The following is a 22,216-nucleotide window of genomic DNA, read 5'->3' as shown; positions in this document are numbered from 1 at the left end:
AACTAATTGCCTCTCCATCCTCAACCTCATTTATCTTCATTTCTTCCCAATTATACCAAATTATCAATAGTCTCTGTTGCATCAGAGTCTTAATCCCCTTTATTCAGGCAGCATTAGATAGTGGCAGATGAATTCTTGGAGGGAGTCAGGGTAAACAGCCATGAAATGCCACCTCTGGCAGATGGCATTGCTCACAAGAAATGTGACAAAACATTTGGAATTTGTTACTAGGCATTGGTATGAGAAGGCAAGCTGTCAATATTTTTTTAAATGATAATCAAGGTGGTGCATACTTACACCACAAGCAGAAATGAATCCTGTCCAAAACCTCAAGCTTAGTTAAGTTCAGCTTGGCACTGTGCTGTTGTATTTTGTTGCTGAAGCCTCTCGCTTTTTCTTCTTAAGAAATATTTTCACTTTCTCTGGTATTAATATCAACATTTTAATAAAGTTTGTTCTGATTATAGTTGTTATTTATGGGTGTACCCAGAAAGTAATACTGATTTCAAGATAGAGAATGTCCTTTATGCAGTAACAAATTTAGGATGTATTTTCTTGAATAGTTTCTTTGGCACTGTTGGTCCTTTCCTAGAGGTTTGATCCTGCTCCTTAGAGAAGCTAATGCAAAGTGCCCACTGAGATTCATTGAGAGTTGCACTAAAGATGAGAGCACCCAATGGCTAGGTTTGCTGAATGAGAAAAATATTCTGAAAATCAAATATTGATTGATTACGTAAGATGTCTGAGTGCTGTGGTAAGTGTATATTCAGCTACTACTATGAGCTTTAAAGGAAGTATGATGTTGGCTGCTAATATAGTTCAGGATTTTTTTGCGTGTTATTTTTAGACTGACTTTAAATGAAATGCAGTAGAAGTCACTGCTGACCTTTTATGTGAATTAGGTTTACTCACAGGCTCTCCTGGTTTTGGCAGCATTCTAAATTTTTTGGAAGTGCGGGGAATCAAATGCCAGATACAGAAAACAGTGCATCTTCAGAATCGGTAGATACCTTGCCAGTGTTTCCTATACTGACCCAGCTTGTTGGAACTGTGCAAGTGCAAGTGTCTGCACTTCCTGACCCTTCATGGAAACGGGCTTCTGACAGTAAATCTCTGAGAGCCTCTACAGACATTCAGCTTCAGCACAGAAGGATGTTAGGCATCCCTTGTGCAACCTCTCATTCTCTAGTAAAATATCCAGTGTCTTGTGTAGATGCTTCAAATTACCAGGGGTTTGGAAGGTTGTCCAAGTGTGTATGTATACAGTGCCAAAGACTGTGTTTAATTCTTTCAAGCCATACTTTATATTACACAGAGTTCTTTCAGTATTAGGAGTTTTTGAAAAGATTATAAGTACGTAATTCATTTATGTCACTACAGATTAAATCAGAAGATTACAATTTGTAACTTCAACTGTTCATAATTATTTCAAAGAAATAGTAAATGATAAATTGTTGAAACTTGAATGATCTGATTTTGTACTGTAGCGTTACCTATCTACTGTGGATGTCAAGATGTTCTCAAAACGTCTCAATTGTTTTGCTAAGTTGTTAAATATGGGAAAATATTAAGTAATTAAAAAATGAAAACAAAATCAAAAAAGGCTTGGTTTGTGATGAGTGATGGTGTCAATGATTATCATCACTGGAATACGAATCCCAGTTCCTTGCTTGCTGGCTGCAGTTCTTGAGTTTAGAAGGATGCATGTTTTATCCTTTCTGGCAGGCAGCCCTACAAACTGTGTTCAAGATCTGAAAGTTAAGCTGTTTTATTTCTGGCTTGTGCATCATCAACAGTAATAAAAACATGACAGACCAATATTTTGACCTCATTTCCCTCTGTGAAATGCACGTGTTTCTGAAGACAGACTTTGGTCCTGCAGTAGAAAGCAGTTAATTTTTTCGTTGATGGTCCTAAAGCAGAAGAAATACCATGTTCTAATAGAGTATTCTTTTCTTTGTACAGAAAAATAACTAGCGATAAAGTCATATGCTTATTACTAAAAATGCTAGCAATAGGCATTAGGAGTGCAGAAGGGAGCAGATCAGTTGTGCAAGAATGAACCATAGTCTTGTGGTTACATTTCACAGCAATACTGACCATTTAAAGGCTGTCCTCGCTTTTGCGTCCCCCCACATCATGGCTGTTGAAATGATCAGTGCAGATTTTTGTAAGCCCACTTTTGCCAAAAGCACGTTCTGTAAGCTGTCAGGAGTAGGGGTCTCCCCGACCCAACTTCCCAGTAAGAATGCGAAGTTACATTGTCTGCTCCCTAGCTCAAACCTGCTGAGGTTCCTTACTGCACTACTTCAAGTGACAGAGAATAGAGGTCATTTATTCCCTCTTGGGAAAGGGGCTGCATATGCTTAACATGGACGTAGATCCAAAAGGGTCTGCCTTCTGAAGTCCCTCATTCCAAGAATAATGCTACACATTGCATAGAAGAAACTGAATAGGGTTTTATTACTTACTACTTCATGCACTGCAGGAACTAGAAGACGTGATAGGAAGGCAGCAAATGCCAGGTTAATCCCCCAAACACACCTGCGAATCCCGAGGTAGTTTTTCATATGGTGCATAGGCAAGCTGCGGAACTCCTTGCTACAGGGTATTGTAGCCATGTAGATATGCAAAAACCTGACATCCCGTTAATTTATTGGAAGAAAAGGCTATTAAAAGTTACTAAATTCAAGGAAAATACCTCTGTTTCAGGATGTTCCTAATCCGTAAATTGTTGGGAGATTTTTTTGTGGGTTTGTAGGTTTTCTCTGCATTTAAATTCTTCAGTAAGCATTGCTTTGGGCCCTAGTGGGAGAGAAGGTGCTCGGCTCGATGGGCGGTAGCTGTGCCCCGTCATTCTGGGAGCCTTTATTCCTTACTTGTATTGCCCCTCCCTCCTGCGATATCACAGCTAATTTCCATTTAGGAAGTGATAGCTATCTAACTGTTGATACAAAGATCACAAGCTTTTCCCTTCCCCCTCCCCTTCGTTATCACATGGTATCTATCAGGCAACAAGGGAGCAAAGGCTTCATTTATTAATTATCAGAGTGTTTCTCCAGTGTGTCGCATTCCTTCCTGGCCAAGAAGCAACTTGTTTTGATTCGTATTTATGCACAACTAAGTTAGCAAAAGAAGAGGAAAATGGATACAGGTAGCTAACGTGAAGAAGGGCTTTTGATTTTTAGTGCATTTTAATGCAAATTATTATGATAGTTTGTATCTAACTTTCTATAAATGTGATGCTTCATCTTGCTAAAGCTAACTTTAATACGGGGTGGTTTGATGGTGTAAGTTGAATCAAATGACCTATTGAGAAGTGTTTGATATTTTGAGTTTAAATGAAAATATTGCCACTTTGAGCAGTTTGTGTTTTTATCAAACTAGTCCCTTACATATTGCATTTTATTTTTTCCCTGCATCTCTTTGTTTTTCAACATTTTCCCTATTTTTTAATATTAGTTACTTGATAAAAAAGCCATCCATCTTTTAGCAGTTGTCTGCGTAAGACTGTTTTGTTGAAAAGTTTTGTTGCTGTAGCCGGTAGTTCCTCTACACTGGTCTTAGAAAGCAGGAGAAAACTCTCGGTCTTATTTTAGTAGCCATCAGCATTTCTGTGTGTATAATTTGAAGGGATGGATGTCCCAGTCTGTTAGAGAGAGAACAGGTTTTGTGCTCTTAGGAGTCTTCGACACTGAGCACCTGATTGCAACTGTGAGATTTTGGTTTGCCTGGACAGGCCCGTTGTAGAACAGCCTTTCTTTCCAAGGCAGCTGACATTCCGGTATTGTGCTTTATAAGCACTGTAATCACTGATCATAATTTGGGAACCTTAGGACACGTTTCATTTACCACCTTATTTATTTTTCTCTGTTCATTTTAAAGGAAGCAATTGATGGTTTTGGAGGGATGGTTCAGTTCCTAAATAAATATTACATCTCTGCTTTTATCTTTTAAAAAAGTATCCTCCTGGAATTAATCATTCTTAATTAAATTGGCATCAAATATTCAGACGTATTCCTAGTTATCTTGAGTATCCTGTTTGCTGTGAAATAAACTTTGCTTTTGCTGTCATTAAGACTTTTCAAAAAGTTTAGAAATTACATTCAGATTTCAGATGCCTTCTTACTGCATAATTATCAACAGATTACTTCACCTAAGTTCTGACAGACATATTTTTTAAGTATGACTGACTGATGGACAGATTGGGAATTGCTGAATTAATGGGCACATTTCAAAGCTTTGGCAGGGCTAAGCAGTAATTACATCTGCTGAACCACTTGATAAGTTTTTGGAAGTAGCCCAGTAAAGCCATCACTGGATTTCTTGAGTTTTAATATCTTACCCTATACACTCTCATGGCTCTCTTGTAGGGCACAATCCAGAAGTTGATACAGCCGAATACACATAGCTAAACAAATCAGTGCATTAAGGCTTTAAATGCATTGCAAATCTTCCATTTAGCTTTTCAGCTCAGTGTCATGCTTTTGGGGGCTGATTAAAAATCTCATTCCTATTTTAAAGTAAGAAATTTTATTTGTAATAGGCGACCACAGGAAGTGCCCACACTTGCGTGGGCTCCGTAAATATCATCTACTGCCAATATCAGGGACAGAATTTAGGGTTAAATGGGTCATAATCCTGACCCAGAACAGTTTTACGGTTTTCCGACAGGCAAGTGACAGTTTACCAGGAGTATAACCTGGGCGGTATCTTTCTGTTCTTACTGTAATGAGAATCTCCGTTTATCAAGTAGGATAGAAATTGTTTTCTGCTTAATAGTCTCTTCCTGGGCCATTCAAATGCTGATGCCATGAGAAGAGTGGACAGAAAGTTGTAGGCTGAAGGCTGAAGTGTGTAGGCTCCGTTTTCAGCAGAGGATATTCTGTGTTGGCCAAAAAATGACTGTTTTCCCCAGTATCGTGGTGAGATGAGGATATTGGTAAATTACAAAAATAATCCAAAAAATCAAAACCAAAAACCACAAAACCCAAACCAAACAAAAATAACAACAACAAAAAAATGAAACAAAAAAATAAAGGCAAATAATCTGGACCACCTGAAAACACTGGGGCTGGGAATACTGTCACATAGGCCCGGTTTGTTTTAGGAGTACTGGGGTTCTAGGTAAGCCGAAACATTTCAAAGGCCATGAGTAAGTGCTGGACACTTACTAAAGAAGTTAGAGGTGATGAATACTTGAAAATTACCACTGCTGAAATAGCAGTGCACTGAATACTTTTTTCTTTGCAGATCATGGTATGCCTAATATGCCCAACAGCATGAAAAATGTGTTTAAAAATAATTTTAGAATAAAATTGGACGGTGAAGATGGTATTGCTTTTAACAATTTGAGTTCAATTTTTCAGAAATGTATCACAACAAAAAATAAAATGACAGACACAGATTGCAAGAGTGTGGTTGTTCAATTCAAAGGAACCTCTGACAGAGTGGATTTCATTTAGCTAGACCAGACAGTTTTAAGGCTGATAAAATGAATTTTAAACCAAATGAAAAGAAACTGTCACCAAATGGAACTTTGATTATTTTCTGGAGATCTTTCAATACCTAAAACCACAACACTTAATTTAATTGTCACAAATGTATCTTCACCCCAAAAAGGTTTTTTGGATTCTGTTTGGAAAAACACAAATGCACATAGAGGTTAATTACTGGAAAACATACAGCTTTTAAAGAGTTACAAAATTACTGAAACCAAAGATGGGTGAGTAGCAGCATTTTCAGAAGAATGAAGCTGAGCTTCTCACTTGCATTTTATTCGACGAAACAAAATTTAAATGGAGGCACTTTGCTTACTGACATGTACATGATTGTAAATGCCCCTGCAGTGGGTCTGGGGGTACCGTGTATCTCATCAACAGCACATGTAGCTATTGCTTAGGCTGATTTGCCCTGCTTGTCCATGTTACCTGTGATTCAGCTCCCTGGGCGTCTGAACTCATCTGAATTCACTGTTCATAGGGACTTGGAAACAGAGACATACAGAATTTGGCCACTGGACTGTAAAATGGCATTAAGGGAATGCTTACCTCTCAACCGCATTTTAATTTAGAAGTGAATGGAGTGGGGTTGGTTCGTTTTGCTTGTGCTTAGTTGGACGTAAGTGCAATTCATGCACTCATTAAAAAGTTCTGTCAGAGAAGCTGGTAAGATGGGCAAATACCAGACTTTTAATTATTAAGTGTATCATAAATAACTCTTTCTCTTACCAAATCCACGTTGAGTCCGTCTTTATCTGTGCCCTTTGAAACATGTGCTGCGTTTCCATGTAAGCGTGTGCAGTGCGGGCAGTCTGGCCTTTTTTCTCATCTAGATTTTGCATTTAGCTGCCGATCTGAAAGCAGAACCATACACCAACATTTGCTACGTGGCCTGAACCGGATGGTTGAAGCAGGCCAGAGCTTTTTTAGCTGCTTTGCTGGGCAGCCAGTGCATTCTGCAGGCTTTTAGGATGGCTAGCCAGCTGATACCTCTGCCTTTTCCTTCCCGCTCCAGCGTGCTGTGCTAAGGAAACTGCAGTCTCAGTGCTCGCTGCTGACAAGCGTCAGGAGCTCGGGAAGATGGAGGTTCTTGTCTCTCTTGCCCTTTTTTAATGCTGAGTACAATCTGTTCTGGGACAAGATCAGCTAGAATGCAAACAAGATAAGGAAAAATTACCTTTTTGTCCTTTAGTTTTATCTGTTGGAGAGAAGGTCATATGGATAGTGGGTAACAGTGTTAAATGTAAAGCTTTTTGTAAAGTGTATAAATGATGTATTGGCATTTTGACAAATCAACAGATTTCTGAGTGCTCTAATACTATTCCTATGACACTTATGAATCAAGTTACTAATATTTTAAAATGAAATATTTTCTCATTTAAAACGAATAAAAAGCTATATTTCCCTTCATACACAAGAGGTAAGTCCCATTGCTGTTTTCTGTTATCTCTTTCTCCTTAGTGTTGTATGTTTGCTTTCTTCCATTTTTTTTGTCCTTTTTTCATATATACTTAAATAAAATTACCTGAAATCTATCTCTATATGCAGTAGTATGGATCATTGTTTAATTTTAGACTCCTTATCTGCTATATTAAAAACAATTAGAGCCTTCGCTACCTTAGTATGGACAAAAAAATTATTTTTTCCTAATACAAATTTCTTCAAAGGCCAAACCTTTTGAATGTAATGAGAGAAGAAAATTTTGTGTCTCATTTTTTTTTCCCCCTGTTGTGTATTGCGTGATTCATATCACAAAGTTTCATTTTTAGTTTCACCCGTAAGCTCATCTTACCAAAGGCAGGACTTAGAATCAGAGCATGACCTCTTTGTCTTATTGATGGCACCTGTTTGGACAAAAACTGGCGGTCAACCAAAATCTCCTGAAAAATTGTGACTAAACTTAAATTTGAAGTATTAACAAGGATTTACTTGTTGTAGAACACTTTCAATTGTTATGTTAAGAAAGAAGTTGAAAGTATGCATTGTTACGTATCTGTGTTGAATATGATATGCTGATATGCTGCCAACTGTGTTACTAATTAAGACAATGTGTATGCTCAAAAATAAATACCTTTTCTAGAGTTGCATGACAGTACAAGGACTGAGTGTATTACCATAGGTTTGCATTTTACATATTTGGTTTATAATGTGAATCTAGTTGTGGCTTACTATTAATTAATATGTAATTTTTTCATACTGTACGGGAATAGATACTGCAGGGAAGGATGCAAGTTTTCTTTTACAACTATTCTTGTTTAGCTGTGCAAAGGGACTGTGGGTAGGATAAATTGAAAGTGTCTATGGTAATAGAGCACAGGAGTAGGACCCGTGAGACCTGACTTCTCTTCCAGTTTCACCATTAGCTTACCAGGTAATGTGGAGGAAGTTGCTTCATAATTCTGCACCTCAACTTTCCCACTTGGAGATAATCATACTGCCCTTATGAAACACTTCACAATTGAACAGTTCTAGGTAAGAAGTTGTAATTATTACTTTCTTTTAGAGAGACTTGCTACTACATAGCATATGCAGTCCAGGTTAAATGATGAAGCTGTTATCTATGTGGTATAGTGCAGACTACAGGATACATTTCATTTAACGTGCACTTTTATTATACATCATACGCTCAGCAGTATTTTTTTTCTTTCTCTAAGGAGAAGTGATAGGGAACATAAGAATACAGGAATGGTCTGTAGAGATAAGTGTATTGCAATTTATTCTTGTGTTGCTGGCACTGAATACTGGAGCAGATTTACAAGTGGAATTTGCAGGGAAAAAAGTTATTATTGTCCCCATCTGCAGGGAAAACTGGTCCAGTGATTTGGACTGTACAACATAATTTAAATTCAGTTTCCTGTTCCATTGCAGGTTTCCTGTATTTCCTTAAGCAAGTCACTTTTCTTTGCTGTTCAATTCTCCATCTGTAAAATACAAATAATTGTACTTCCCTATGTTGCAAAGCTGGGCACAGAAAGCTGGTAGGGCACTCTGATACTACAGCTTCAGGGCCACAGAAGTATGGTGGGTAGGTGCACAAAGCTTTGGAAAGATAAGAGAAGCTTCCAGAAGTAAATAAACGAGCTAAGAGTTTAGACCACCTGTGCCTGGGTTTGGAAGTACCGGAAAAGAACAAACGGGGTGAGGGAGACTTTTAGATAAATAGTGCAGTGTTCTGTTTTCATTCAGAAACCTCTGACAAACTTTCTTGTGCCCAATTCTTGTGGCCATTGCCCTGGTACATGAAGTTACATGTACAAAAACTTATTTCTAACCAAAAAATTGATTCTCAGGTACGTCATGTGTTTTTTCAGGAAGAATAAAGTGTAAATGTTAAATTTACAGAAAAAGCATATGGAGAAAAGTCACGTGGTAAACTCTAATACTAAACATTTCCTCAGAAAATCTTTTTTAAATTACACATTTAACTTAAGGAATACTTTACCAAATAATACCACCTCTGTTTTACAGTAGTTAAAGTGAACGAACTTCTATACTAAGTATCAGTCAAATGTTATTTGAAAGAGCTGATATACAGTATATTTAATAACAAAGATGCTGACACAGCCGTAACTGTAGTACTTCTTCTAATTACTGCACTATGCCATGTTATATTATATCACATAGTATAATTTAGTGTATCTTTCTTTGTCAATGTATTACTCATCATTTTACAAATTACAAATCTTTTATAGGAAGGTAATTCATAGTTGGACGTAGTGCTAAAATGATGGAGTGTTTTCCTTTTTTCTGAATCATTGATCTTTCAAACTTTTGCATTTAGCAGTATTAATCATGTTTATTAGCTAAGTGTTGTCATAAAGAATGGAATTTTTCCGTTACTTTCATGTTCAATTAAAATGTTTTTTGCTTGCTGCCTCTGTGCTGCATCACAGTAATCTATTTACTTATTCTAATTGAAATTCTTGTTCATAAATCCAAAACAAAGTCAATACTGCAGTTACACGTTTTCATAACAATCTATAATCTAATTGAAAATGTGGGGCGTACCTGAGAAGGAGGGAGTGTACTTAAAATACCTTTTTACTCTATAAATGTTCAATCTAACTTTTGAAGGTGTTTTGTTTTGTGGACCAGATGTATTTTGGTATTCACTAACATGGTCTACTTCACCGCTGTTTAAAAGGAACTTGCTATTCAAGTGTGAACGACAATCTGTAAAATTGCTGCAGAACACCCTATTTTCAGAAGACCAAACATACTCTAGAGCAAACACGAGTGCTTAGTTTGCTATACTGTGTTTTTGTTGTGGACAGTAATTACTGTACATAATAGATATCTGGATTCTTAAAATTTAAATCTCTGAATACCGATGATTTCCACGCCCAACCTAATGCCCAGCACTGCTAGTGAGCACTGGCGTGAGCGAGCAGCGGAGTGCCTCTCCGGTGAGATTAACAGCAATGAGGGACCTGACGAGCCCGAGGGTTGGACACCTGTTAGTCTCTGGCAGGGACTGGGTGGCCTGATTGCCTTTGATAGCAGGAGATTGTGGTTCAGTGTCTCAGATGTTCCCTTTCTGCCTGATTTACTTAATTGTGACTGATGTTTACTTGGGTGATGTTATCCTTAACCATCTAGCTTTTCCTGTTTCCAGAAACCAGTGTTACGAAAGTAGATGATGCTGAAAGTTTCTAATCATATTTTCTGCCTGATGCGAATTAAATTATTTTATTTTTTAAAAAAATCAGTTAGAGGTTTCAGGTGCTGTGCTTGTGTTAGGTGCTTAGCTATGGTAAAGAGTATTATAGCGCTTTGCTAACCAAGCAAAATGTCTTTTAAAGAGAAGTGTATGCCATTTATGCCTGCTTTCTACCCTGTTTTGCAGGTGGGAGTGAATCCTCCTGGGATAAAGACAAGCTTCAGTCTCCCATTACAACAGGATCACAGCACAGCATTGGTCATCCCACACTGTCAGGGCAGTCGAGCCTTGGAAGTGCGCACCCACTCAGTCCTCTCCAGCAGAATCACCTGCTCACCAACAGTACGTACCGTGCTCTTGCAGGGGAAAAAAAGGAAGAAAAAAGTACATGGGGCCCTGCTTGGAGGCTGGGCTTGCATTCCTTCCCAGCCTCCTGGAGGTGGGGGAAATGGGTGGGAGACATGAGCAACAGGAGGGTCAGTCCTCCTGCTGTGCTGTCTGCTGCGCTTGCACATCATGTGCAAACCACCCTGTTTGAGCAGTCACCCACTGTTGGGTAGTCCTTAATTAATATTTCCATGGCTTGGACTGAAAGGGAAAATAACTGTAAAGCTTAACATTTAAGCTATGTGACAAAATTCCACTTCAGGTGAAAATGTGAACCACAAAATAAAAATATGAAAGCCAGGAATAAATGCAAAATGTCTAGTTAAAAACGAGCAGAAGCAATCCCTCTGCCTTGTTCTGCCTTGTGCTTTACAGATGTGGGCAAGGTCATCCATTGAATCCAGGTATCCAAAGACACTTAAATAAAATGATACAGGTAAAGTTTGGATTTGGAGCTTAAACCCGTCTCTTTAAACCCTTCTCTTTTCCTTGCCTTAGGATGGGAACAGGTGGAAAGCCAGCAGTTCCCCCTCTCCTTTGCACCCAAAGAGGGAAGGAAGGGAAGGGAAGGTTATTCCAAGAAAAATGTTCAGGATTAATATTTTAAAAATTAGTGAGAAGTGAAGTTAATTCTAACAGATGATGATGGATGAAAAATGAAAATCTCTGTTTCTGAATTCTTGTTGTTTGTTTAAGCTCTTCATCCTCAGGAGTTTTGAAAGTTGATTTTTGGTGTTAGTTTTAATGGATGAATCAAATTTTTGCTCCTTACACTGATCTAGGAGCAGATAGCTCCTGGTTACCTGTGTAGGGCCCAGACTCAAACAAATGAAAGCTATTGAAATGACCCTACAATATGGGTCTGCTTGGTTCATGGGAAGGTATGGACCTGAGCATTTTGGGTCAAGTGTCAGTGGTTAAGAATCACCAGGACTAAAATTCATTGTAATTTATCATTTCATTTTATATTCTTGCATAATTTAATACCTGTATGTATTTGACATGCAGTGATATTATGTTCTTTGCTGTTAAAGAAAAGTTTAGAAGTGTTTTCCAGTAGATTTTGTAGTAGGCAAATGTCTATAGGCTATTAAAGGGTTTATGGAATGTCAGACATTGTGTCCAATGATTTGCAAGTGTAGGATATATTTTCTTCATAGTCCTACGAAATGTTTGACGGATTGTGTCTTAAAACTGGTGATGTGCTGTTAAATTCTGTTTGTAGTTTGCATTTAGTTTGCATGTCAATTGGACTTTAAGTAGACATACAACTCAGTGTGGCCAGATGGTGTCTGGGAGTTTTGGAACTCTATAGAGCATGAGGAAAGATTATTGGGCTGTTAAGGGAGATATGCAGGGGAACAAAGGCTTATGGATGTAAGCACTGAAGGGGTTTGTCAGCATGGTTTAAAGTGAAGGGAGATGTACGTGGGCTTTGCTTATTACCTATCATAACTAATACTGGCATGGATCATAATATAAAATATATAGTGAATCACAAGACATCACAGTTGTTGATCATGATATACTCAAGCTAAACAGAAATAGTGTGGGAGCTCAGAATGCGTACAATTCTGCCTTTCATGGTGGGGGCAGTAGTGTTTTTATATTGCTGTAGTCAAATTGTATTGGAATAACATAAGCTATATCAGTCAATGATATTTTTTATTGTGGGTTCTGTCATATACCAAAATGGTGACTGGCCTTCTTATTTAAACGAGTTAAGATAGAGCCAAAAGTTAAAAAACTTCTAGAAATAGTTAATGTGAATAGCATATGGTTATAACTAGCTTTATGATTATGTTGTTTGCTACTTGTACCTGAATTTTTTAGTGACAATTTCTAATCTAAATTTCATTTAGAAAAATGATAACACATTTTGTCTGGCAGAATGAGTCCTATTTTTTCTGAAAAAAATAATTTTGGGTGCCCAAAGATAGCTGTCTTCAAGTGGTCTCTAAATAAATCTTAAAAGCAAAATAACCTGAAACAATTTTTTTCAGTGAATTGGTGTCTTGGTCTTCCTTTCCATTGTACTCGTTATTAAATACAACAAGTAATACACACGCTGAAATAAATGTTAATGAAACATGAAAATCCAATTTTTGCTAGCAGTAACATCACCTTTTTGGCAATGTCAAGAACTGCAAGTTGGCCCAAATGATTTTCATAGCTTCTTAAGTTGTTTGATATCCATAGCAGAAGACTATTTAAACTCACTTTTTGGAAATTAAAACCTCTGGCAACAATTTTAACCTCTCATTACATGTTCCAGTTCACAGGCTGTATGGTAGTTGAGTAGTGCCTGTAGTCCAGCACACGGCTTCCTGTGTTCAGGTAGTCCTGATAGAAAAATCTAGTCTCAGATTGCTGTGTATGTGGAGGAATCATAGTGAGAGGACTTGGTAGGAGTATATTGTCAGATAAAATTCTTAATAAATTTTAGTCTGATGTGCTGGAAAAACATGCAAATATCTGCATGTTTTGTGCTTTTTTTTCTTGGTTGTTCTTAATAGAGAGGTCAATGCAGCTGTATTACTTTAGAGCTGTATTATATGTGTAATACAAACATTACAGCCTTCTCTGCAGTGCAAAGACAATTATTCCCTGTGCAACATTAAAATTATTAACACATAGTAATACTGAGTTTGACTAGTCAATGTTCCAGTAGAATATAGGCTCTAAAAATTAAGGTGTTGGGTTATAAAATAAGGGACTGACACGTATAACCTGCCCATGCTCTCTTTTAGGGATAGACCTGCCGTTTATGATGATGCCCCACCCTCTGCTTCCCGTCAGCCTACCTCCCGCTTCGGTTGCAATGGCAATGAATCAGATGAACCACCTCAATACCATAGCTAACATGGCTGCAGCAGCCCAAATGCACAGTCCTCTTTCCAGGGCAGGGGCCTCTGTTATAAAGGTAAGAGTCATCTATGAGACTTCAAAAAATTAGCTTTTTGTGGCTAACAAAATCATTCACAGTGGCTTTCTTAAGGAAGATAACTGAGAGGCAGTGAGCTTGTGCTGCCTATGGCACACCTGGTCTGCTGTTCCTGACAGTGCTTCAGCCTGAGGAAATACCCACGAGTACAGTCAAGAAGTTAAGATGCTTTGCTCTATCTACAAATCTGTAATGTAATTAAAAACAGATACAAACACTCGCTAGAGGCTAGGGGAATAAGCAGTGCTGCATCTGGTAAAGCTCAAAAGCTATTCTAAAATGTTGTTTAAAATCAAACTTAATGTTACACTTAAAAGGGAATGCTATGGAACACAACAGCAACTCCAGGGCAGTGCAATTCCAGAACAAGTTAATAGCAGAGAAAATCATCAGAAGTAGCTTAGTGAGTATAGTCTTTAGTGGCCACACCGAAATTTCCTTCCGGCTGGATAAAACATGTTTATGCTCTGGAAAGGCTTCTTTCTGATAGCCTCTCCAAGCAGGTTGTTAAGAAATTTTTGTGCCTGTGTTGAGAGCTGAAGTCCTGCCACACGCTGAAAAAATATGTCAAGACAAGAAATTTTCAAAGTAGAAGGACATGTGAAAGATTTGTGCCATGGGATTCTCTAAAACACAGTGTGTCCTCTTGGGCAAAAAGGAAAGGTTTTATCAATCTAACTTCTGTGTGTGTTTGCACCCACGTGCACATTTCTGTTGACAAAACAAAATTTTGACAGCTTTGAAAGGTAGTTATTTTAGTCTATTTGTCTTTATTTTTAAATAGATGAATCTGTAGAGCTATCTGTTCTGGAAAGTACATGTCTTTTTTTTATATATTTATGCTCATTTACATTCACATATCCCCATCATTCTGGAATCCCAAAGTTCTAAGTTACTTTGTTCTAATAATTTGCACTGATTTAATGAACTTGATCTCTCATGTTTTTATTGTAAAACATCTTAATTATAAAATACCATAACTTTATCATTGAGAAAGTTGCTGTTGTCAATATTACAGACTAGCTGTGCAAACAGATTAGTTAGGATTGCCTTGTACTTTCTATTGTCACAGCCTGCCACTGCAGGAATTTCTGTTTCTACATCAAGCAGGGGAAGAAACTAGTAGTTCACATCCACATGTTTATGTTTCATACTTTTATTTACTGATATCAATGTACTTTCAGGGAATAAAGCAAATCTCTTTGGTCATGTTACAATAGCATAATATATTACATGTCTCTGTTGCTGGGGTTCTGGAGGTCTTCGTTTTCCTTCTGATCTTCGTCCTGGCCCTGAGCATCTCCAAAATTGCCTCAGTTTGTTTTTCTTCTTCACTGACAGTCCACTTCCAAATTAGGCCAAACGTTGTTCTTAATACTTTGAATATTTTTTTTTTAATATTTTGTGTTCTTGGATTCTGGGAGGCTGATAAAATTCGGGGGGTGGGCGTTCCCCAGTTAGAGACTATTTAGGATTAAGATCTATGAAAACTTCTCCTTATTAGTTAGTGTGTCAGCACAGTTTTTGACTGGGTGGGGGAAACATGCGATCTCTGATGTCCAACTATCCATTAGTTAATGCAAGTCACTGAATTGTTAGAAATTAATTGAGGTTACATTCATTTCACTTCATAACCTTTTCTTTAACTGTTCAGAGACCTCTTGAGAAAACTGTAACTTAAATACAGCAGTGGAATATTTGTAGCAGCAAGTAGACTGCGTAAACTTTGTTTATATATTAATTGCTGTCAGTATGTCAAAATGCAGATTAAATATGTATTTGTAAACAATGCTAGCTCTTCATAATATAAACTACGCTTTTTGCAAGCAGTTAGGTTTAAGGATGCTCTTTAGCAGGCCCTTGCTGATGCTAGTTACTCATTTACAGCTATTTTTTCCCCAACACCTGGACTAGAGTATACACAATCTCTCCACAGCAACAGTAGGTCTCACCAGCACTCTAGTGGGAGTTACTTCCTCTACGTGATGTAGAGGAAAATACACCAGTAGCTAATGTGACAGAGGTAAAGTGTGCATCCATTGCTGTGTTACTCTCACCTGTCAAGTGATGCTGCATCTTTCTCTCATTTGTTCCGAGTGCTGAAACTGTAGATGAATTTTATTACAGTGAGGCTCCTTTTTGTCCTTTCCTTCCCTTATGTACAATCATCTAGCTCTGAATGACGATGAATTAAGATGAAATCCTTCTACAAAAAAACATGTAAAATAAAAGCAATGCTGCAGTTGTTATCTGTCAGCAGTATTGCTTTTATTATTTAATAAGTACAAAAAATGAGCAGTTTTAGATAGGCTGCAATTCCAGCATCATCGCTGCTTAAAATGGGAGAAACGAATCAAACGTATTGAGTACGTATCTGTTTCCGTGCTCTGACTAAAATACCACTTGGCCTGTTTTCTATAGGTGTGAGAATCAGCTGCTTTATAAAGGTTTTGAATGAAGTCATTATGCTTTTTATATCACGTTTGCCATTTAGAAGTAAGCTGTTCTACCAAGATATGCATGATCAGCAAAGTTAACATTTAGTGCTCCAGAAAGAAATGTCATAACTATGAAACTTGATTTCTTCCTGACAGGAACACTATAAATTAGGCAGGCACAATGGCCAGGCTCACAAAACCTTCTTAGCTGTCTATAATATGATCTGATGTGATTATAGCAGCACCCGCTAGCAGTACTATAGCTACGGTTCTGACAGTACCCCTGTAATAAATCCAGTCTTTCAGGGATTTACTGCACATCTGAAAGAGCTTGCTGCGTTTCAAACTTGGCTCAAATGGTTCTGAAGAATCTGTATAATTGAGGATCTTATATGGCAAAACCAAAATTTGACAGAGCACTGACTTCACCACCCTCTCTCTTCTTGTATCTACTTTCCCGTTTGTTCTTTTTTTCCAGAGCTATTCTTCAGCTGGATGAGCTCTGCAGCCCAGCTGCTGACCTAGGTGTAGGATGCTTTGCCAGCCTGGTCTTGAGGACCAGTCTGGGGTCAAACTTAGCCTGAAGTACACTTGAGCCATGGTTTAGGCTAGCAACAGTAGTGAATAAGTGTAGTAGCTTACAGTCATCCAGCAGTTTTGTTCCTGAAACTCAGAAAGGGCTACTCAGCAACGGTATTTTCAGGTCTTCAGAGGTGATGTTTGGATGGGCTCTCTGTACAAAAGAGAAAGGATTTTTCACTGAGGTTCATAGAACAACCCAACTCCAGAGAGCAGTAACTACGTAACGTTAAGATTTTTGGTTTACGGTGGACCTGTAATGAACGACTAATTATGTAACAAATGACTATAACTGTTAATATGCATTGACAACATATTATACAGTTTATCATAAAGGGGCTGCTAAGATGTATGCTGAGAACACAGATTTAGGAGAATGCTGAAAACACACCTAAATCTTAACAGATCTTTTAAATTCAGTTGGGTCCAAAGGAGTTGAGATGTGACAGCACATAACATGGATGGCAAATACATGAAGAGGTGTCACAGGAAAAATGGGAACAGCTCTTCCATTCACTGACAGTACTTTTGAGCCTCGGAATCAGACCGTGCCCATATAACCACTCTCTATCCATAGTGGAATGAGGTCTCAAGCTGTGGATCCTCAAGCTACGTACAGTAAAGGCCCCAGGAGCGTTACGGTAGTGTCATGAAGCCTAAAGTCTCAGTTTATACAGGTTAAGCTGAAGGGGCTTGTATGAATAAAAAGATATTTTAGCTTACACAACTTCAGCCAAAAAGCAGGGAGGGCACAGGGAGAGGTTTGGGATAAGGACGTATAAGGACGGCTGGCAAGAGGCAAGTTTCTGGAGCTGTGACTATGTAAATCTGTGTGTATTCACTGAAAGGCCACTTTCCCAGATGACCTTTGAAACAGGTTAGTGGGAGATACAGTGGTTAGGGTGGGCTTGAAACTGGGGGAACCAAATCCGGAAAAGGGGCCTTAAGCTGCTCCTGTTTGTGTTAGATATCAAAAGAGTACTGAGAGTGAAGAGGCAGAAATTTGTCCCAGAGATTTGAGAGGCTCTTCTACTCTTTTCTCCCAGGTTTTCCTTGGTTCTTGTTCTATTCACCCCACATATTTTGCACTTCCCTTGCTCCTCTTGCTCATGTCTCACCCTTCCTCCTCCCATCTCTCCTCCTCCTCGTTCTCTCTCCCTTTCCTTCTGGCTCTCTTAACAGCCTCTTCTGAGCCGCTGAGAGATGTGCTTCTCCTGAGTAGGAGTATTTCTGCAAATTGGTTTCCTGCTGTCCATTTTTCTTTTGTCATCATTCCCTTACACTTGCTGTATTCGTACTTTTCTCTTACCCTTTCTGCTGTTATCCTGGTCCCAACTAGGAATAAATGGTGCATTTGTTGAATGCAGCTAGAAGACGCAGATAAAAAAAAGTTTAAATGTAATTGAAATGCTTTGTTAAAAAAACATCAAAAGAAAGCATTTTTATTTTTTATTTGAAATCACATTTCTTTCAGAATTTCACCCCAATGTACTTCAGAAACAAATCAACCCCCACCCTGTCCTCCCCCCAGCGTGCGCGCGTGCGCACACACACACATACCCCCCCAAAAAAGACATTTTAGGTGAAATTCAATGTTGTGTTTTGGTAGGGAAACTGAAATCTTGTACTTCACATCAACCCTACACAATTTCCATCTGAGTATTTTGGTCTACTGATAAACAGAACAAAGCACTATTTATACAGTGTGATCTAGACATGCAGTAGAGATTTTTGAGTCTCCTTTTGTTTGTGTTCTGTTCTTCTCCTGATTTTGTGAAATTGTTAAAGCGTTTGTAAAGGATGTATATGACATGATTTTAAATTCCCTAAAGAGAATACAGATGGGCTGTGTAATTATTGCTGAGAGGTGCTATTTTCTGTGTGCTGTACAACTCACATTCATAATATTTACCTGACAGCCAGGAAAATGTGGAGATCTCAGAATACTCTGAAACAATTCAATATAAAAATATTTCTCATTACAGAATTTATAACATATTTAACTTCATATCTCTCTGTGCATTCAGTTCATTCTGAATTGCTTTCAGTGTATTACAACATTTATAAAATAAAACTTCCATAAAATTTGTTATTTTTCTCCTTATTAGATTCATTCTGTCCTGTTCCATAGCATGTTCATTGCTGGCAGCTTCTTGCTGAAATGGGTACCAGATTATGTTAGGGGAGTGACATGTGAGACATAGTAGTAAATTTGCTTCTTAGAGGGCTAATTTTTCTGGCTCTGTCTGTAGCAAACAAGGAGTGAGTGTGCAGGTTTGTATCTTTTTATTCACTGATACAAGGAAACTACTGTGTTGGGAGGTGTTCAGGTCCCTACAAATTGTATGAAATATCCTTCTCATTTCTCCTCCTTTTAAGGGAGGCATATCCCTCTCCCTGCAATGCCAAGAATGAGTTACTTCTTAACACCAAGACACCTAGTTGCTAGGCTAAAGAATAAGTGATGAATACTTATTTTAAACTTGCAAGTAGAAAAAAATATGGTAGGAATCATCTCTTTTGCAGAGCTTGCAAGGAAATATTGTTAGGCCAAGCACATACTAGCTTTTAGTTCTGGCTCAGGTCTTTTTAATATTGGCTTAGTCATTTGCATTTGTATTTAATAACTAATATAGCTATAACATAGATTAGATACATCATTATCATCATTAGTCCTGAGAGTGCCTTTCTTTCATTCAGTAGCAGCACTGGGTGAAACAATTCATAGGAGCAGTGCAAGTAGAAAGTTTTCACTGCAAAATTCTTTCCAATTTTAGTCAATATGATGCTTTCAGATTCAAAGTGAAATGTAAAGGTAAAATCTTAATATACAAGTGAAGGTTGCCATAGTTTTCACAGTGACTGCTAATTTAAGAAATGGTAAAGAAGGAAGCTCTTGTTTGGCTGTTTACCAATACCATCTGATGAGCTGCGCTTTTCTGTTTGGCTGAGCAGCTGGCAATTAATGAATTGATAGGAAGTAGTCACAAGGTAATGGAATTACCAAGTGAACATCTGGTATTAAAAATCAGTAAACGTAGAAGAGGTTTTATGATTTCTTAAATTTGGTGGGAAGATAACTGCCAGTTGACTACAACTGAAATAACTATATATGCACAGTGATAAAAAATGCTTTTTAAATGGCAAAGTACGTATTTTAAGTGAATGACTTCCCGATACACTGCAAAAGATGAATGGGATCCAGCTGGCTTTCAGACATACAGATCCTATCTTAGTTTTTAGACCAGCTGTTTACCTTCCTCATCTCCAGTTCTTACAGGAATTGGAGATACTATAGGTAGGTCAGAAGACCAACAAGTCACCCATGCTTTTTGTGTGTGCCCGTTTCCAGACTGAGCTGATTCAAAATATAAACCTTACCACTGTCCTCTTGCTCAGAATGGTAACTCTAACCATCATATTTCTTGTTGGCCACTGTCTGACATCATTTCAGGTGTAACGCAGCTCATGCTTGCTGTGTCAGAATGATTCTTTTTCTTTGAAAAGCCTAAATAGCAATTACATATTGTTTTTCTCAATAATGCATTAGTTAAGGACTGTAAATTTTAGAACACTATTAAAAATGTTGTTGTTATTAGAATTCAAATAGTATCAACTAAGGTCAATTGGAAAGATATGTGTGTCGTCTTATTAACCAAAAAAAAAAAAAGAGTTAGCAATTCAGTTCTTTCCTAACTGAAATTGTGTTAACTTTTCTTATTCTTCTCTTTTATTGATGATGGAATTCACCCAGGGAGATATGAGCAGTGATATCACAGGCACGAAGCTGTGGTAGTTTTGGCTAGCAGGTGAGGACGTCTGCAGCCAGTCTGCTGGCTGACTGCTCCTGGCTTCACAGACCCCTCCAGAGAAATGAGACTCAGCTTTCTAGATATTTCTTTTTTTAATGTGTAGTCCATTTTGAGAATAGTGATTTGGCAATCACTATTGGGATATCACTATACTGGGAGATCGAGTTCTGGCACAATAATCATTCTAGTGGGGAACTAGTGTGCAAATTAATGTTGGAGAATTTATTCTGCCGGAGCCTGTGGAACTCTGTTTTTCCAACATGGTCCTCAACTCTGAATCTTTCTTACAATGGTTGAAAACTCAAAGACAGCAGAATCCCCATTTTTCCTTCCTTTCCATTTCATTAGCGAGGTCTGGTGAATTCCAGCTCTTCCGCCGCTGTAGAGCCCTGTAGAGTACAGAAGTAGCACCTCAGTTAAATATGAAATATGAAGATAAATGTCTGAATAAAATATCCGGGACTCAGAAAAACTTCCAAAACCTGCTTGTCAGCAGTGAAATGCCATTAAATCCTCTAGGAACTCATTAATAGATTAACATTTGGAAGAGTAATTACAGCTACATTGGAACTAGGAATAAGAAAAAATAAAGGGAAATCCAGCAACATCATTTCTCTAAAGTCTTGACACAAAATGAAGATCAATACTATAAAAAAATCAGAGGTTAGGAATTAAAGTCAAAATGATTATGTCAAAAATAGGTAAGCTGTTCATATATATTTCAGATAAAAGTAGTGTGGATACAACTGTTACGTAGTGTTTCATATTATTTGTGTGGAATACTGCCTCACAGGGAATAGAAAAAGGATACTGAGGTGAAATCAAGGATGTATCTGGAAATTGGGTGAGTTGATGACTTCAGTGCCGTTAACGTAAATCACAACTAAAATTAACAATGTCAAGCTTTGTAGCTACATTTTCTGAGCCACAGCAAGACACCAATCTTTAGTAAGACAAATATATTGCCCTTCAAAAGGATTAAATACTGCAAAAGTCTTTTTTGAGAATTTATGTTACAGCTCTGTAAAGGAAAGAGAAAAGGTAAGATAAAGTAGGTACTATAGTTGGATAAATAGGTGAGATCTTGAGGAATGTTTTCATTTTTCATAAAATTCTCCCAATCTGTAATTTTAAAATATATAATTCATTACATCATAACCTGGAATATGAATCTTGCAAATTTACAAATAAGAAGAAGTACAAATGGAGAAAACATGACTTCATTTAGAAATGCTTCTCTCTTACTGTGAGTATACCCACTGTAGAACCAGGCTGCACAGCAGTGTGCTGGTGGGAACCGAGCTGTTTTCAAAAGGCAAAAAAATGAATTATATGAAAAGTAACAAGGTTGTAAATACATAGATGACAAATAAAATGAAGTCATCAATGTGTAAAAAAATGTTAAGGATTTAGACTTGCGATTTTCCTATTTAAATGCCCTCATTGGTTTGTTACAAATAATGTTAACCCTGTGTTTGGAAAATGGTGAGGACATTATCACTTGTGTTCTCATTTGTAATGAAAAAGATTAACTTGCTGTGAAATTTTAACTAGGCTGAGACACAACAGTAGCTACCTAATGAACCAGAGCACATTGCTGTTAAGTAGCTAAATAGATGCATACTGATTACAGGACTGAAAAATGGATCTGTTTACTTGCAAAAAAAAGAGTCTGATCATAGTGTTAGTTATTATAGTAGGGGAAATTCAGCATCACATTTCCACACAAACATTTAGAAATAGACAATTTCTCAATCCATATGCAGTCTTACATGATGGTACTCTATCCTCATTTGTTGTATGTATCATACAGAGAAAATGTCAGCTTGTAGGGAAAACTGTATCTTCCCAGTACATGTAAATTTTTGTAACTGGTAACATGTTAGATGACATAA

General features: G+C 37.7%; 1 protein-coding gene across 4 annotated transcripts in view; it reads left to right on the top strand.

Moving 5' to 3' along the window:
- DACH2 (dachshund family transcription factor 2) overlaps nucleotides 1–22,216 on the top strand; it is a 310,852-nt gene that overhangs the window by 227,869 nt on the left and 60,767 nt on the right. For all 4 annotated transcript variants that reach the window (XM_037408398.1, XM_037408397.1, XM_037408396.1 and 1 more), the window contains exons 4-5: nucleotides 10,348–10,503; nucleotides 13,299–13,471. In XM_037408398.1, the coding sequence (XP_037264295.1) occupies nucleotides 10,348–10,503; nucleotides 13,299–13,471 (329 nt within the window). The remainder of the gene's footprint in view (nucleotides 1–10,347; nucleotides 10,504–13,298; nucleotides 13,472–22,216) is intronic.

The sequence above is a fragment of the Falco rusticolus genome, chromosome 14 (assembly GCF_015220075.1).
Source record: "Falco rusticolus isolate bFalRus1 chromosome 14, bFalRus1.pri, whole genome shotgun sequence".
NCBI classification, from domain to species: domain Eukaryota; kingdom Metazoa; phylum Chordata; class Aves; order Falconiformes; family Falconidae; genus Falco; species Falco rusticolus.
This window is presented reverse-complemented; position numbering and strand designations above follow the sequence as displayed.